At 44.8% G+C, this 17,950-nt stretch overlaps 1 protein-coding gene across 1 annotated transcript; it reads right to left on the reverse strand.

Annotated features, from left to right (window-relative positions):
- Positions 1-2,906: 2,906 nt before the first annotated feature.
- On the reverse strand, positions 2,907-13,666 carry LOC128713612 (peptidyl-alpha-hydroxyglycine alpha-amidating lyase 2). The gene is made up of 3 exons (XM_053808472.1): positions 13,436-13,666; positions 3,773-3,942; positions 2,907-3,705 (listed from the first exon to the last, which is right to left on the reverse strand). Exons 1-3 carry the CDS (start codon positions 13,664-13,666, stop codon positions 2,907-2,909), a joined length of 1,200 nt encoding a protein of 399 aa, XP_053664447.1.
- Between the last annotated feature and the right edge of the window lie 4,284 nt (positions 13,667-17,950).

The following is a 17,950-nucleotide window of genomic DNA, read 5'->3' on the forward strand; positions in this document are numbered from 1 at the left end:
TGAGCAGGTTAGGTTTCTCTACAATTTCTTGCAATGTGATCATTCACAATTCTACCAACATAATGCTGCGATGTGAACAAGCCATTCCCCCCATTGACTGGTGGTACCTTCTTGGTAGGATTATGCTTCTAGATCGGTGTTAGGCAATGGAAATGCCAACATTTCTTACCCAACATCCGTTCCCGACCAGTGTGGTAGTAATTAGTAGTATTAGTAGTGTGTTAGTAGTGTTACTAGTTGCACTTGCTCTTACACTGTTCCAGTTGTATGTGTACGTGATTTTGTTGTTTTGTTAAGTTTGCTATAAAATTTCCTAACAGTAGCTTCATAGTGTTTTTTTTTTGTTTTGCCTTTGGTGTGTCATATATCTGTGTTGTGTATGTGTCTGCCGTATATATGGTTTTATAAGTTTATTGTACGAATAGTATGTGTGTAATATAATTTATCTCTTTCGTATGTATAATACGTATATATCATAATAATGGCTTAACATGCAATTATTGGTGGTAGTGGCATACAATTCCGCACTATAGATTATATATAAATTCAAATTCGGTTACGCTTTAAATGCTTCTGGTATTCTCTGTTAGGTAAATCCTCCGTAATCATCTCACTGTGAAACGCTTTTGATGCTGCGGTCCCGTTGAAATACAGAAACCATAACTTCAAGGTATGTACCAGCTTATATATTTGGTTTGCAACCGCCTTAGCGGTCTCTCAACAGCTTTTATTCACTTTTTGCTTGCTTATAAACGGTATTGACTAGAGGTTATATCGCAAGAGCCGAAAACAAGAAAATAAACTCTAGTTTTGTTAACATGAATCATTTCATAGTAAATAAAACAAGGCTTAATGGGATCAGATAAACTTCCTCAACGTTCGAAAAGGATCCTCAAAGAATTCTACCAAAACAGGAAGCATATATTGGAAGGATCTGCCCTAGAGCGTTCGTCCCATACCCTTCAACAAATGTAATCAAACGCGATGACTCTAGGCTATTCTCCGCTATTGTCCGCGTGTAATGGAATATGTTATACATTTGGGGGGGTTTCTCCCCGTATTGTTTGATGAATATATAGTTTGCCAACTGCCTGGCACCGATGTTCGTGCCTCCGGATGCAAGTCTGTGTCTGAGTGTGTGTGTATTCGATACTTTGCCTCGGTTTCATTGCATTTCTTATGGAATTAATAAACTACTTATTAATTCATGTAATATTACCACTATCGTCGTATAAAAATATGTGTTTTTACCTTAGAAAGTTTTGCGCCATCCTCCTCGGGTGCGGTGGTGTAGCGGTGTAATACACGCAAGCAGAGTATTGCCGCTGCTCTAAGTGGGGTTTAGTTGTTTGCACCACAGCACCACTCACACACTATCCATTTCTTCGCTGATTTGCATTTAGTTGCACTACATAAATGTGTCCAGCGGGTTGCGTTCGCTAACATTGCTACGCCAAGAACGTAATTCTACTGGGTTTTCCTCGCTAGCACAAAATTGTTATTTATAATTGGTGTAGAACTTTTGCGATAAATTGCGATTACCATCCGTTTCTTGGTTCCGTGTCGTGTTGAACTCCATTGTGAAGGTAGAATAAATGTATCCGTGTGTGATGCGTTGTGCTCCTTCTATGGTGAATTACCGTAAGCCGCCTACTGCTGCAGTGTTGTTTGTTTTGCTTTGTATTGTGTGTCGTGCGCTTTGCATAGTTTTACTAACGGAAGATATATATAATTTTTAAACTCCTGTTGTTCTCACTGTTTTGATCTACCATTAGTGTCCCATCGCTTTGCTTTGTAAGTGTTTGTATTTTGTGTCCTTTTGTGCTTCCAAATGGAAATAAGAATTTCCAACTACTGGCTGGAAAACAAGATTAGGGATGTAGAGTGTGTTTCGTTCAATATTGTTCTTCGTGTACTGGCCTCTCTCTTTATCTCTTTTAATCTTATTACCAATCAATCATCACGGTGGAATGCACACCTTCAGCAGCATTCTCTCAATCAGCCCCGCTGGTCCTATGTGTTTCGTATAAATATAAATATATAATTGCATACGTGGCTGTTGTGTGGTGTGAGGCTATGTATATAAATCACTACTCGGTTAAGTATCTTTGCCACCTGTAAGCCTTGGGCTTCTTACAAACCGTTTGACTTTTACGTCCCGATAGGGGTTCCGGGCACCGATAGGGTGAGCTGGTGTGCATCTATGTATATGAATATGTATTGTATATTTATGTATATAGGTATGTATAGATTTGCTGCTGCTAGTTAGATCAACTTTCTTCACTTCCATTTACTGTCTCTTTCACCTTTAGTAACCAGTTTTCTTGTTGAATCGTTGCACATGGATGAAAACAAAAGGATGTTGGATGTGTTTTTTTTTTCGTTTGCTTTGCTTTACATTACGGCTCCTCGGTTACAACTGCAAAAGGAAAACTCAATTGTTCGTGTGGCATGAGGAGAATTGTCCCAAGCAAAGGCATCTTTCCATAACCGTACCAACGCTTCCCGGCTGGAATAGGTAAGCGTTGGGTACGGTTTTGGGAGGCATTTTTTTCCTTGCTGTTGTATAAACGGCTCAGGCATTGTGGGTAGTATCGCCAGCTCACGTGCATAGAACCACCCCAAAAAAAACCACATGTCAATCCACCCCGCTCGACAACGAATCCGTTCCGTGTGAGTTCCTTTCGTGTTTGGTGTCCGCCATCAATGGTTCCGGTTTTGTTGTTGTGGATGTTGTTGGCATGCGACGGCAGTGCGGCCGCACGTTCGAGGGCTAATTCGTGGTCACCGTGGAGCGGCAGATGTTGTACGCGCTGCACCCTGGTGCGGTTCCACCCAGGAAAGGAACGCACGGGACCGGATGTCAAGATGCGTGGTTATCGTGGGTCTAGGACGATGGTTCATGCTTACATCGTGAGGGTAAACTTCCACACACGGTTAGGTCCAATCTCCGTCACGTACATGGCCGACCCGTTCGGGCAGAAGGTGATCGAGTGGGGATTCTCGAACTTGCCCCAGTGATCGATGATGGTTTCCGAGCGTGGATCGATCGTGAAACCGCGCACCGGAATCATGGGCGAGGTCGGTCCATTTACCGCGTACACCAAATCACCGTAGGCGGCCACATCAAAAACACGGCCAAGATCTGGCTCCTGGATGGTGGCTGCCTGCGTCCCTTCGCCGTACGATGTCTGCAGGCCAGCGCGCGGACAAACGACGCGCATATTCTCCCGATCGGCCACACACACCATGTCCAGGTGTTCGAGCAGCGTCAAACCGTGCGGTGTCTGCAGGGACAGGAACTCGGGCGGTTGCGGGATGGTACGGATCAAGCGTCCGGCGGCATTGAACTTTAGCAGCCGACTGTTGCAGTACCCATCGGCAACGAAAATTTCACCCGTACTGGCAATGGCGACCGCGGTTGGCTTGCAGAGATGGCTCTTGGACGCGCCGGGCTCGAAACGATGGCCGAGCGTAATGGCGGGATAGTCCCGACCGGGCATGAACTTGAACACCTGATGTAGCGCCACATCCGTCAGCCACATGTTGCCGTTTCGGTCGATCGTTAGTCCGTGCGGCATGTAGAAAATACCGGCACCACGTTCCTCCAGTACGGCACCGTCCGATGCCGCTAGCGTTGCGATCGTATTTTCCGGTATCGGTCCTTCCGCGATGTGTTGATAATGATGGCTATCGTTGAAGCTCCTGGAGAAGGGAAGACACCCAGACGATCAGTAAAAAAAAGTGCAATCTACACTGCAGAAGTACATACTCCATGGTCCATGTTCGGCTGCCCCGGTGGAAGATGACCGGGTTGCCTTGCAGATCGATTGTGACGGCCGTCACCTGACCGAATGAGTGTTTCACCTTCGGCCAATCCTCTACCAACTTCGGCTTTGGTGGACTGTCGAGATGAGAGGTGTCGACTGGTGGCAAGGGAGGCTGCGAAGGAAAGGAAGGAAAAGCCACAAAATTACTGTTCCATTTTCTCAGTGCCAGCAAATAACGTGGTGTAACGGATTGTTCTTGAATTCACAACGCCTAAAGGTATGCAATGCGTGAGTAAACCGACGCTAGATTTAAATGGTGATTTTCTAACAACACATTGCATACCATCGAGGCGTATTAAAGTCAATTCCGAAAATTTTATTCACCACTGTGTTTTTTTTGTTCGGTTTCTAAAGGATTCCAATGCTTCTTGCTAAATTACTTCTCAACGTAAGTGTGCAGGGTTTCGGGTGTATAGCACCGATCGCTGGATGGATCATTTGCATGCGTCATAAAATCCACCGACAGCAGGTGCAATTTAATACGAAAATTAGGAAATTCAATAAGACGTACACCTGCTGTTACGAAACGATCAGACTTCAATCAAGTTGTTTTTGTTTCGCCCGAACTAATGAACGGGCGAGGAAAATCGAGTTCCCCGCGCCATGAAAGCCTCGGTCTCGGGTGGCTCATATGTCGCACACACACACACGCACTTTGCCGGTTTTGATCCCTTTTGGGGGTGATTATTGATTTATCTCGAGCCGTGTCATAAGTTGCTGATAACGGTTTCGTATCGATTCGTGAAGGAAACGAGCGAACTGATGGGTTCTACAGCCGGTCTACCCCGGTATTATGGCGATAATATTCTTGGGCACACTTTCTTCTTTGCCCGTTGGTGGGTGGTGGTGAAACAGAACGCGCGCGCCATGGGACGTGCAGCACGCGTTACCTGTGCGTAACGAGCATTCCAGGGAAACCGCTCATCTGCGCGCAAAGTATAATAATAAAGATATATCCTAATCCGGTGTGTTTCGTACAAGGCTTGTGTTTGGGTCACGTGTCAACACACACGCACCAGGGAACTGGAGCTGATGCGTATCGACTAACAAAAGCTCATAAACGTAGCCACACATGAGCTCATTAAGATGGAGGATGGGCAAGGGATGAAACGACACGGTCGGCTCGAGACGAATGGTTTTTTTTTGTGCCCGGAACGGTCGGAAGCTTTAAGATGCTTTTCGGGGCTCGTTCAACTCATCGGCAAAGCCTTCCTGGTATTGCCGGTACACAAATGGAGCCCCAAAAGTCATGATTAATTCAAACACCACCACCACTAGTCGCTGATCCCCATCCCCGGTTTCCCATGGTTCGACACACTCGGGGTCGAACGGGTGGTATCAAGATGGGCACAATTTACATGATGAATGCCCTCTGCAGATTGCTCTTCATGTGTTCTACGATGAGGCATATGGTTCGCCTTCCAATTCCTCTAACGCTACCGGACCTGCAAAACAAACCAACCCGAATGAGAGGTACACAGCACATCATCAAGCACACATACGGCCATTGTCTTCCTCCCAATCTCCCCCCCCCCCCCCACCCCCCTCGCCTGAAGCCCGTATTGGGCACGATGGAAATACAATTTCCAATTCGTCCTGCCTTGGCTGGTCGACGTGGACGTGGTCGGGTACAAAAGCACGCCGGCTACATTACGTCGAGCAAGATTACACGGCGGGGACCATTAACTCGAAAGCTCGTCCTCTTCTGTGCTGGGCAGAAAATCATAACCCTGCTGCTCCGTACACGGTCATACAACGCCGTACATATATTTTTGTGGCCTCTTTTACCTACCACATCCATATCCGATTGAATGGCTTTTTATGTGTCTCCGTGCGTGTGTTTGTGTGTGGAAAGGAAACAGATCATCCAAACGACGCCCGAGGGTGCCTCGGGGTATGAAGCTGTTTTTTTTTTGGTTGTTGGTTCGAGTTGACTATACTTGAAAGCATTCTTTATAACGCTCGCGAATGTCAAAATGGTGGCCAGTAATTCAAGCAGCTCCGTTTTTTCCCTCCTGGCGTAACGTTCCGAATCGGACCACCGGTCGGATACGCACACCTGCGAAGTGTATGGGTTTAGAAAAGAAATTTTTACACCTGCCAGTTTTGGACATCCATTACACATATGAGCATAAATCGAGCTGCGGTACTGTGCACGGTTCGCGGTAAATGGGTGGAAGGTGTTGCGAGGTGTTTCTAAAAGCAAAAACCCACCGAAACGAATCATGGAAACTTAATCTCTTCTCGATGGGTACGCGGGTGCAACTGGTGTAGAGGACCCATCCGGACGGTCGGCTGGACAATTTATGCGTTACCGGGACATTGCACCCGGGCGGCTTGTGGAAATCGTGTTTGTTTATTGCCGGTGGGTCAAATTTGTTTTTCTTTTCTTCTCGGCTGGCATTATGAAGCTATTAATCATGGCAATGTGTTGTGAAGTTTGTTATTGTTGGCTCGCAGTGATAAAAAAGCGACCCCTGGAAGCCTCGAAGCAGATAGCGAAGGTGTACGAACTCGGGAACGATACGTTGGAATTATACGTTTCAATCGAAATCATTGGGAGGTGGGAAACATTATAGCAGCAATATTTTATCATCATGCACAATTTGTGTTTATAGTTTATTAGGCAGTTAGAAATATTTCACACATAGATAAGAAAAAAGTTCTTTAATGTATTTCACAACTATTAAACTATTGTCTATAAGAAGAGGCAAGTACAAACCTGTAAAAGGCAACAGAAAGTATCCGTAATTTTCTAAACTTAAACTAAACTAGATCTAAACTCCCTGATTTTCGATCACGAGGTACTAATAATCAAAGATCTCCAAACACAATGAGAACGATGATCAAACATGAGGTAACGGAGTAGGAGTATAACATATTAAGTAGAATAAGTGTTAGTAATTTCACCAATGAATTCAAAGATCGGTAGTAAACGTTGAAATAATAACAACTATTTCACTGTCTTATACGCAATCGTATCGTATTGTACAATAACGACTTAGTGTGCTGAGCAAGAATCAATCTTAAAAAATTGATTACATTCACCAAGAGATCATATAGGCGAAAAAGTCCTTTGAAATGCAGCTGTGAAAATACCCTAGGCTTTCAGATTCTTAAGGCCTTTACACCTCAAACAAAGTAATACAGGACGATTAAAGATAGGACCATCTTTATGGATGACTAACAATAGCGGCAAAGATTTGGTAAACTTGCTCCACATTCTCAAACCAAATTCGATACATCCTCCCGAAAGGTCAGGGCAATTGATTGACATCCGGCGGCACTCAACCGGCGACCCGTTTTAGACCGACCGCAAAAAGCAGCAGCGGCTGGCACATTTGAATAATGAAATAATTACATGATCTTGTACAATTTGTGCTGATTTCGTGGTAGTTCACCATCGATGAACTTTTACCCATCGCCCATTCCAGCCGTACGATCCTTACGGTTTTAGGCACGTCATGCTCCAATGCTTTCAGCAACTCGTTTCGGTCGTCTGAATTGTTGGTTGCTGCGTAAAAACGTGCTATTTTGCCCCGACTGTAGCAATTAGTTTTTATTTGCCCGGTACCGCCCGTGGCCCGTTTGCAGCACCGTGAAGATAATGGTCTTTAATCATAACCTAAAACACCGTGCCCGAAACCGGAACACACCAGCACCAAATGTGCAACCGTGTCAGACATAGGCACACATAAGCGCACGCACGTGTCACCCTGGAGCCACCCGAATGTGTGAAAAACTGGGCAACCGCACCACATGGCCCCATGGTGAAGATAACGTAATAACCACTTAGACACGTTTCGGTTGCTCTCCCCCCGGGGCGGGAAGCCGGCAAGCTTTACGTGCGGTGTGAAGCAATCGCCGGGAGACGTACACGTACATCGGACCGGGGACATTTGTCCCAGGGTACCGATCGTTGAATCGTGCCAATGTTTTCATCCGTTGCCTTTTAACCTCGCCGTTGCACCGTTGCGGGATACAAGGAATGATGCCCATTTGGCATGGCTTTGAGTGCCGAGATGTTGGAGATATGTAAAGTTGTCGTGTTAAAGCTTTATCTTTCGCGTTGTTTATTGTGCTTAGGCCTTTCGGTATCCAAGCGTTTAAATCCAATTATTAATTTTCGGAACAAATTGTGATGCATTGCTTCCCATCGGGCGACGTGATCTCCAACAGGGAACATTCATAACGCAAGATGGCAAAAGTATGTATGGCAATCATTGTTGAACAACCGTCAAATTAATTTATGGCCAGGGGATGTTTGCTTATGGCCTGCCAAATATTCTATCACGGGGTAATATATGATGGTGGTTGGTCCCTTGACGGTTGACATTGAATTCATCGATCATGGCGAAGGGGTTACGCTTGCCATCCCGCCCAACACCCACCAAGGTGGACGAAGTTTTGCGGCAGTCAAAATCAAAATCCCGTACCAAGGGCTTCATCAATCTCCGTGACATAAGACAACCGTAGATGACGTACACTGGTCCCACCGACCTCCCAAAAAAAAACCACACCCGAATAACTTCTTCTTGAAGTGAGACAAAGAGCAAAAAAAATGGTGCAAATGGACAGCCCAGGAAAGGAAAAAAAAACCAACAACGACTTGCCGTCTTGTCATCTTGAGAACCTTCGTCCAAACTGATCACGGACCGGGATGATCCTGACGGGTTTGCGAAACCAACAACACGCCTGGTGTGTTGTACGCCATCACTTCCCCGTTCGGGTGGTTTGTTGTCCCCGGCGCTCCAAAGTTCCGCAGAGTCGAGGTAATGAGGAAAGTTTATCGCGGTCACAAAACTTCACTGTACGTCTATTCCAATTTTGGTCTGATTTATCTCTCTCTCTTTCTCTCTGTCTGGTGGTATTCTTCACGAATTCGGAAGTCGAAGATTTTTTGGTAGGTTGGAAAGAAAAAGCTTCGTGCTCTAAAATTTGGGCTACGGAGACCTGAAGGAAGGGGTCAAATGTGTCAGATTTCACTCGGTTTTATGACGCGCCTCTAGTGACTCGCTGTGTGTCAGAGATTTGGTTGGCAAATCTTTTCCCAATGCAGATATCCCGTAGGCGGGGAAGTATCATCGTATTCTTGAGTGCCTTTTGAACCAGCACGCCCCCCCTATATAGCTCTCGTGCAGGTCAGGACTTTGTGTCACTCTACGGAGTCTACACTTTTTTCTCCTCCTTCTGCTCTCTTGGGGGAATATGTGCCTTTTGAGAACGGTTCGGTTCGGTGCCACCAAGGAACCGGATGTGCTTCTTCTAGGGATGAGGTTTGTGGTTAAGAAGTTTCCCAGTTCACCTCTTAGATGGATGAGTGTGTGTGTTACTTGGTGGTTACTTGCTAAAAGTTGCATCGTCCTAGCGGAGGCACAGTATGGGTGCAGATACAAGAGTTTGCTGGGAAGAAAAGAACTTTTATGCCTTTTTAAAGGCATACAACATGGATCTAGGCGTATTTTTTTAGTCATTGTGCTGTGGCTCTCTGTACCGCTAAGGTAAGCAGCAAAACAGTTGGCCGTCAAACGAAAGAAGCAGTAAAACCTCTATAATGAAACGGAAAACCTTCAACAGTACCTGTGTAAAGCCTGTGTTTAGTTTACCATCGCTCCCCATGCAAAACCCTATTAAGTTGTTGGGAAAATAAACCCTGAAAGGAATAGTAAAGGGACGGAAGAGCATTCACCCACTAGACGAGTAGCAAAAGGTGTATCACAAGAAATAGACGAAAAAGCGCAAGCCGTCCGACATAAAACAACTACTAAATCTCCGGAACCGGCACCACCGGGAACGAAATGCGGTCCCATCTCACGAACGCCACACCTTGGGGGCGAGGCGAACTCTGTCCTAACTCGTTTTGGGGTCTTCACTTCCACTGACTGCTCGGTACGGTCGACATCACTCGTTAGTCTTCCGGCAACGAATCTTGCCTCTTGAATTCAACCGATTGACGTTTGAATAAAGGCTTTGTTAAGGAAGAGTAAAAAGGGGGCAAAAAAAAAACAAACAAACTTTTCACACAATAGCACAAACAAAACGTTTTGAAAATGAAAACCGCCTAACGCGCAAAGACGAGAACAGACACGCGAGACTCAACCTCAGACTTTACAAGAACGGAAGGATTTGCGCTCCAAGGATGTTCGTCGGTAGAATAAAGTAAACCTCCTATGGCACACAATAAATCGTTGTATCGGAAGGATAAAATCGGACTGATTTTTAGAAAGAGCCGTTTGAAGTTTGACATTTTGCAACCTTGCAAAAAATTCTTTCCTGTCGAATATTTGTGTTCCCTTTCGTAGAAGGGACTGATATGCATATTTTGCATGGGACGATCGTCAACAATCAGATAGAATAACTTCCCAGGGACCACCTAGATCGCGAGAGTTCGGTCGGTACTTTTATTATTTATTTATTGCTGTTACATTCATAACCGAGCCGTGCAGTGCTTTCTCGTTTCCAACGGTAGCCGCAGCCTCCACAGTTGGCGTTAAGATTAATTTGCTAATGATGATTATTCGGATGGGTGACTTTGTGTTTCGTGTGGGTAGACGGGCTACGCCATGAAGCCATGTCAGCATGTGTCGCAATGACGCAGGACTAAACATTTTTCAATTGCGCAAAGTGAGATAGAACCCGCTTTGTTGAAGTTTCTCTGTCGGCACTTGCAAAAGCGGTATATTCATATTGGAATTGCAAATCATCATTCGGCGAGAAAACTAGCCACGTTCATGGGGGCATGCACAATAGATGAGATGTCAGTTATGAGTTAATGCTTTCACAAATTCTGATTTTTTATCTATTAATGTATTGATCCAATTTGTTATACGGTCGGGATTCAGGGTGGTTTTATAGTCAATATAAGGTAGTAGGCGACAGTCGAGAACACCCGGGATAAGATGACCTTTCAATGTTTGGAAAAGGAAATGTCTTCGAACGAATATAAATTGTACATTAGATTAAGCCACTAGTTATAAGCAATACGGCCTGGCCTCTCTAGTAAAAAAGATATTGAAGGTGAACTGGATAATTTAATGAAATCGTGAAGATAAGTTCTGATTATTAATAAGCAAGAATTAAAAAGAAAACAAAACGCTGCTGCATTTCATATTTTTCAACGTTTAAGCGTCTACTAAACGGGTTAACATATAATAAAGAATTGTAATTGTTGTAATTTGTTGTGCAAATTGCATGCCTTAAGGCGCTTGATCGCACTCATCCAAGGCAGCTGTACACTTACAATCATGTAAAATAGTTAAACCCCTAAAGTTAGGCAATCGACATAGCAACAATGTGTGATTGATGGGTTCGTGAGAGTTAGATTAGTGGAAGTTTTATGCAGGTGTAGTAACAGTAGGACATTTAAGAAGGATTTTTACGTTAAGTTAAAGCATGACAAAACTGATTATATTTACATTTGTGCATGTTGCCAGTACGCCATGTGAGCAACAAAATATTTCTTCACACCATCGGATAACCCCTTTGTTTGTTACCTCAAAAGAGCTCAATAAAAATACCTAATGAGACTCCATTTAGTATCATGTTACGCAAAAGCAAACCTTACGTTCATGCCACGCGTTCGGAACTGGTCGGTCGTTGTTTGTTCGTTCACGGAAGCACGCCGTTGGGATGCGTTGTAGTGGTGCAAACATCACCACACATAACCTCACCTAATACAATTAGTGGCATTAGCGCAAGACGGAATCCATCGCGATGGTGTACACCGAAAATAGTATCTTGGAAAAATTCACCTTACCACATAAACACCCGAAGTGGTGAGGAGTTTTTTTTACTGTATCACAAACATAAACAAATTTGCTCCAGCCCATCCGCATCACCTCCCCCAAACACTCGCTGGAATCTAATTTGTTGTTCCCCAGAGTTTACCGTCGGCGGGGATGGAATATCTGAGCAGTCGGAGTGGTATGTACCAAATCCGGCCACCATATGGTTTACTGTGTGCGGTAGTATTTCAAGATGCGACCAGGCAGATACGGCCGGTAAGTAGTGGCTATATCTACAATGCAACATTAATTATGCCAAGATGTTGGGTGATAGTGGTTCCGGGAGCGTGAAATCCAACGCTTAGCACCCAGAACTATTGCCAACCGTGACCAGCACAGCCTAGGCCGGATAGAATGAAATTGACCTGAATTATGCAGGTCCTAAGACGGATGCCGAAGACCAAGGTGCTACCTACCAGGTGCTGCTTGAACGCACAAGTGCCGGCGAAGAGTGATGGCCAAAACTGGTTGGGAACTGAGCGGAATTCTAATGGTGCATAAGTTTCGTTCTCCAAGTTCTTTGCTTTGAACTTCGGGTAACAAGAATTGGGAGGGAAAATCAAACATCCTAGAAGGTTGGAATTTCTAATTTGCTAAACTTGCAGTACACCGGGGGCCGGGAGGATGTTTCAGAGAACATTCCATACCTGGCGGTACGGTACGGTACTTTAGCGTCTTATCGGTGTTGGATGGGTCTTTGCTATAAATGTATAATCAATTTACGTTTCGCAAAGAAACGAAGACCCCCCCTATCACCAAACTGTCCACTTCGCTAAGGCGAAAATTGTTGTCGGTTGGGGGCGGGTTTCAACGGCTTAAAAGATTAAATAAAACGGTTTGTTGATATTACCGAGGTTTCGGTGTTGTGCCCTGTTTGTGGACGTACCACTCGTCACTCGTCGGGCAAATGGATTTTCCGAATCATTTCCAATTCACTCGATCCCTCACCCAAACCCGGTACATTGATACTGGAAACGAGGGCTGACGATGGGTTGAAAAGGTTTTTTTTACCCCAACATCCCCACAAACCCTCCTGAAGCTCGTTCAACGTACATTAATCGGGCAGTAGCTAGGGGGGGGTGCTACCATTTAAAGCCATTGGTCATGCAAGGGACCGGGTGGGTTCCATGCATATAAACGAACATCATCATCATCGTCGTCATCGGCTTCTGCATCCATTTCCAGCAGGAAGTCAATATCGATAATGGTCCGGACGGAAGCTCGTACGGTGATGCTCTTTGCTCTTCGTCACTCACCAGCCCGGCTATTTTCGGTAGCTCGTTTTGCCTTATGACGACCCGTTAAAGCGACCCTTCAGTACCGGTGCACCCCTCCTGCCGTCCCCCCATTGAACGTTTGCAGCAAAGCAGACCAAAATGAGTCATTAGAAGGCGAAGCACCCGATGATGAAATGATAAAAACTACCGCCGGGGCAGTACCTATTTCTGCAAGAAGCGAAGCAGAAATTGAAGTACCGCACTCGCTGGTACTTGCTCGTTAACAAACCGTATCAAAGCCGTTGTTTAATGCTCTCGTCGACTCGAGTTTTCTTTGGCGTGTTCTCGGATTCTGCCTGCAACATCGTGGTCGCTTTGTTTCGATCTATTTTACCCAATGTTTTCGAGAGTGGCACATTTCCTGTTTGCCCGCGGTATTGCAGATGCGGGGAAAAAGCCATCCTCTCGAAAAAGCTCCATTTCCGTTTAATAATAACGAATAATCGAACGACCGTTTGAGTTTGTTTCGTTTCGAGTAGGTGATTCCGCTAGTTGGGGATATGTATAGTCGATAGGGAGGGTGCCTCCGTGCCACCGTACTTACCGCTTCGTCCGCCATCTCGGACCCGCCGGTACCGAGCGCGTCTTCGTACACTCGCTCAGCAAACAGGTCTCGCATACGCTTGAAGAACCCATCCGCCAGCAGGATGTCGGTATCGCGCGGAACGGTATAGGAGTCGGCACCTCCGACCACCGTCAGTATCACGACCAGCAGTACCGCCACCGGCAGCAGTTGGTCCATCGCTTCCGCACGTTTGCCCTTCATTGCTGGCATTGTCGGAAGCAGAAGCTTTGGGCCAGTGGGATGTGGAAGGCGCGAGGTTTACAAGAGCGCCACGTAAAGCCCACTGGTGTTGGCTGGCGAAACGGATGAAGGATGTTGTGCGTTGTCCGTCGATTCGATTTTCTATAACAGCAGTACGGCGATGGGCCATCCGTGAACGTGACGCGTAGAGTGAGAGACAGAGGAAAGAAAGCAGTCGGACGAAATTAGAACAACAGATGACGGCTTATGAACACTTCCGCTCAGCGTACAACTTTAAGCTAATGACACCGTGCACTCAATCGGTACCATATGTTTAAGGCTGGCTATTAGCTGGCTCATGACGCACCGTGTTTATCAGCGGATTGAACGGAACATTTTAAACACCTCACACTGTTTACGCCACTACAAAAACTCATCATTCTCGTTGATGTTTGGTCGGAAGGAGGAATGAAAAGAGCATCCTTCATTCGGAAAATACTTACGCCTTTACCGCAACCGACCGACGAAACGGAAATGGATGGAATGGACCGAAATTACAGTGAAATCAGTCCATTTCCGGCACCAGACCATGGCGTTGGTCCATGGTGCTGTTGTTGTTCACTTTTGTTCACACGACTCGGCCAATTCCTAGCCACACACACACACACTGGGAAAATCTTGCCTGAAAGCAAGTGTAGTGTTCTTGCAGGAAAGGCGCACCTTTGGCGCGATCTTCCGTAACCGATTCCCACCGGACCAGACCAACCGACCCTGGACTGGTTCGTTCGAGACACGGTTGCTGTCTGTCCGTGGCTCACTCGGGAAGCGACAGAACAGCCTTTTTTTGCCCCGTTCAGACCGTCCCCACCCGTAGCGCCCGTTGTGTTCTTCCGTGGGTTGTTTGGATAACAGCAAGCTGCGGAACACACGGACAGTTTGACTGATAGCACCAAGTGACAGTCTCTTGCTGATGCAAAATCCACTGTTTGTGTGTGTGCGTGTGGGTCTGCTTAATCGACAACTTACTAACTCACGCACATTACTATAGCCCAAGGGGATGGTAAATATTGCTATGCTCTGAACATCCGCTGTATAGTAGTGGAAAAACAAGGACTATTACCAATGAACGCGCTCGAGAGTGAGAGAGAGAGAGAGGAAAAGCACTTCAGCACGTGTGAAAGAGTACACCGGGGGCACCGTTTTCATTGTGTTCAAGTTCAAGCGTATGGTTGTGTTGGTGAAATCAGTGAAACGCGTGTTCGTAGTAACAATGTGCGAGAAAACGGGAAACTCTCCGGAAAATCTAAACAATACGCGTGAGAGAGGATACCGCAAGCTTTCGCAACGAAGCTTTCGCAGAGCTTTTTCGCCATTTTACAGTTGTACGGGTGTTTTGGAATTTTAATTATAACGATCAAAGTCATATTTTAGATGGTTGGTTTATTAACCTTAAATTCAGAAAAATGCAGTAAAAACGAATGAAGATTAATTTAAATCCATTCTGTTATTTCTCGTAGCCTTAATTTCAATAGACATACCATATTTTGTATTTGTTTTGCTAAAGAACGGCCTTGCTTACTTACAGAAAACAAAGGAAAGAGTCGAAATTACTTTATTCTATGGTGTTTGTCTTTGCTTACGGATTCGCTAAATGCTTCCGTAGCTTTCGGGACCAAAAGTGCTTACAGCTTTCACCGGAAGTGCACTTTATTTAAGCGAATTAATTCACAATAGGCGGTTGAGGTTTACAGCGGCGGATTAATCCACGAATTTTATATAAACTTATTTCTCGTAATTATGATTTATTTCAAAAACATTGTACTTTCGAGCTCAAAATAGCGGTATGAATTTAAATGAATTTTAAGGCACAGTGAGAACCTCGACACAGCAAAAGGTTGAACCTTTCCTAATGTTGTTAATTTTTTAACCCGTTTAACGTCCTTCAAATCAAATGAAGATTAAAAGTACCTACCGAAAGAGAAAATGGAACCAATCGTTACGAATTTTCTCATTGCCGAACCTTTTTGCACAAATTACTACCACCGTTCAGTTGGAAATAAAAATTAATGGTTGAATGGAGCAGAGGAAGACAGCGTAATGCAAGCAGCATTCCGCATAAAGGATACATTATGATTACCGGTTCGTTACAATGGTGAGCATAATGCGTAACCAAAAAAAAGGAAAGAAGGAAATAACAGATCAAATAACCGAATTTACATAATATCATGATGATGGTACGTGGCTCGCAACACACACGCCACGTGAGTCCCAATCTTTGCCCGAGCGCTTATCACTCTTCACAACCGCCACGTACAGTGACGTATAACGTTGATGTGTGTGTGTGTGTGGCAGCAATCGATCCAAATCCATATGGGGCAGATTTTGGGAGTGGAGCAGGTGGAGAAGCACGGAGTGGATGAAAATGAGGAAGTATATGGATTGAATTTCACTTGAAGCTTGAACGTCGATGCCTTCGTTAATCTGGTGTGCTTAAAGCTTATAGGCTTCATTTATTCAACTGACGCACGGTTTTTTGGCGGATGTTCGATATGTTTCCGGTAACCGCTTTATGATCTCGTTTTTTATGCATGATCAATTGAATCGTATGGATCACATCACACATCAAGGAAACAAAGAAAAACGACTCTTTTGCACACGGTTAACCATCACATTTCGATTGATTTCACTTACAGGTTAAGCTCAATTGATCAATTAGTGCACATTATGGTCACCGTTGCGGTGCGGTCGGTGACGGTTCCACGCAAAACGTATTCGCTGCGTGCAACACTTGGTTTTGCTTATCGTAAGCCCGATTACACTAATGATGCGTGAGAAGAACTCTTATCGCCAGTTGTACAATTCACTTTTCATACCATGCCACAAAACCACTTGGTTATTGCTTCCCAATATCTAACCTGTTGCTGGAGAGTGAAGAACACACCACCGGAACACCGGAGCAACACTTGCCTGCCGAACCGACAATTTCGTGCCCTGTATGGCAAATGATTTGAATTTTACTTCAACACGCCTTCATCGTCTAAATGGAGCTAGGGGTGTTTTTTTGTACCCTCCCCCCCATTCATCCTTCCGTCCCGCGCACAGACTGCTCCACAACGCACGGAACTATTACCCGCCAAACCGGACTTCGTTTCCAGCGTGTGGTGCTGCTGTACGTGTGCGTCACTGTTGTTGACAGGGATGACAAAAAAAGATTACAGCAACGGGACGGGAGTCGAATTTTCCCTCCCTCCCCATGACCTACCATACGCTTATTTTCCTACGGCGAGGCATGTCTTTAACATGTAACGATTTTGCTGTTGCTGTTAGTATTCGGGCTTGGTGCGGGGGCCACACCAACACACCGAAGGCACGGGATTTGCCCCACGTTCACCTATTTTTATCATGCGTGGTAGCCCCCCACTGTCACGGTTCAATGAAATTGTTCGTATTGTAAAGCTTACCACTGTTGTTACCGGGGTTTTTAAATGTTAGTGCTAGGATTAAGGTGTAATGATTGAAATTTGGTTGGTTTGAGATTGAGAGATTGGTGGTAGAAGATGCAAAACGAATGAAAATTTAGAAACCTTCTTATGGTATTGGTGGAAAAACAACTCAAAGGCATGATAAAATGTAATATTTTCACATTGAATCTTTCTCATTATTCTCTTTCTCGCTCTTTTCATAACGTTTCCCCTTCGCTTCGGTTGCATTTTTATTCAATGGAGTAATATTAAAACATACTATTTAACTAACCACTGCAACATAAGCTCTCATCCCTTTTTTTGGTTTCATTTTTGTTTCATGTTTGCACTTTTCGCTTTGTTGCAATTTTGTTTTAAAAATACTTGCTGCTAGCCAAAATTAAAAAACTTTCGCACTCGCTAACTATCCATCGCTACAGCCGAACCGAAAACGGAAAACAAAACGAAACCGGTTGGTCAACCGGTCAACAATCGTACGTACTAAGCGGGGCTCTTTTTCCAAACAAATGCCCTGCAACTATGCTGACATTGAATGCATTGTTTCGTTTTTCTTCTAAAAAACCGGCTATTCCTACACACAACCGACTACGGAGGCAATGAAATGAGCACTACAACTGTTTGTATACTATTATAATACATTACGCACGTGCTTTTAATGAAGCGATCGAAATTCGCTCTTTCGTTTGTTTTGTTGTCGTTCTTAACAATCGTTTCATGTACTGATTGATTGGTTGATTTGTGTGTAAAATGTAAGTCTATAAAACGTTTGGTCTCCTAGTGCATTTGATAATACTTTTGGTTCGACGTTGTGGTTTTGGTTTTGTTTTCAAAA

Source organism: Anopheles marshallii, chromosome 3 (assembly GCF_943734725.1).
Source record: "Anopheles marshallii chromosome 3, idAnoMarsDA_429_01, whole genome shotgun sequence".
Lineage (NCBI taxonomy): Eukaryota > Metazoa > Arthropoda > Insecta > Diptera > Culicidae > Anopheles > Anopheles marshallii.

What these genes read in the sequence shown, in the direction of transcription:
- LOC128713612 (XM_053808472.1), bottom strand. Translation starts at nt 13,666, where the DNA reads ATGCCAGCAATGAAGGGCAAACGTGCGGAAGCGATGGACCAACTGCTG. An exon ending in CCGAGATGGCGGACGAAGCG is followed by an intron (nt 3,943 to 13,435) that starts GTAAGTACGGTG and finishes TTTCCTTCGCAG; the next exon opens with CCTCCCTTGCCACCAGTCGA. An exon ending in AGCCGAACATGGACCATGGA is followed by an intron (nt 3,706 to 3,772) that starts GTATGTACTTCT and finishes TCCCTTCTCCAG; the next exon opens with GAGCTTCAACGATAGCCATC.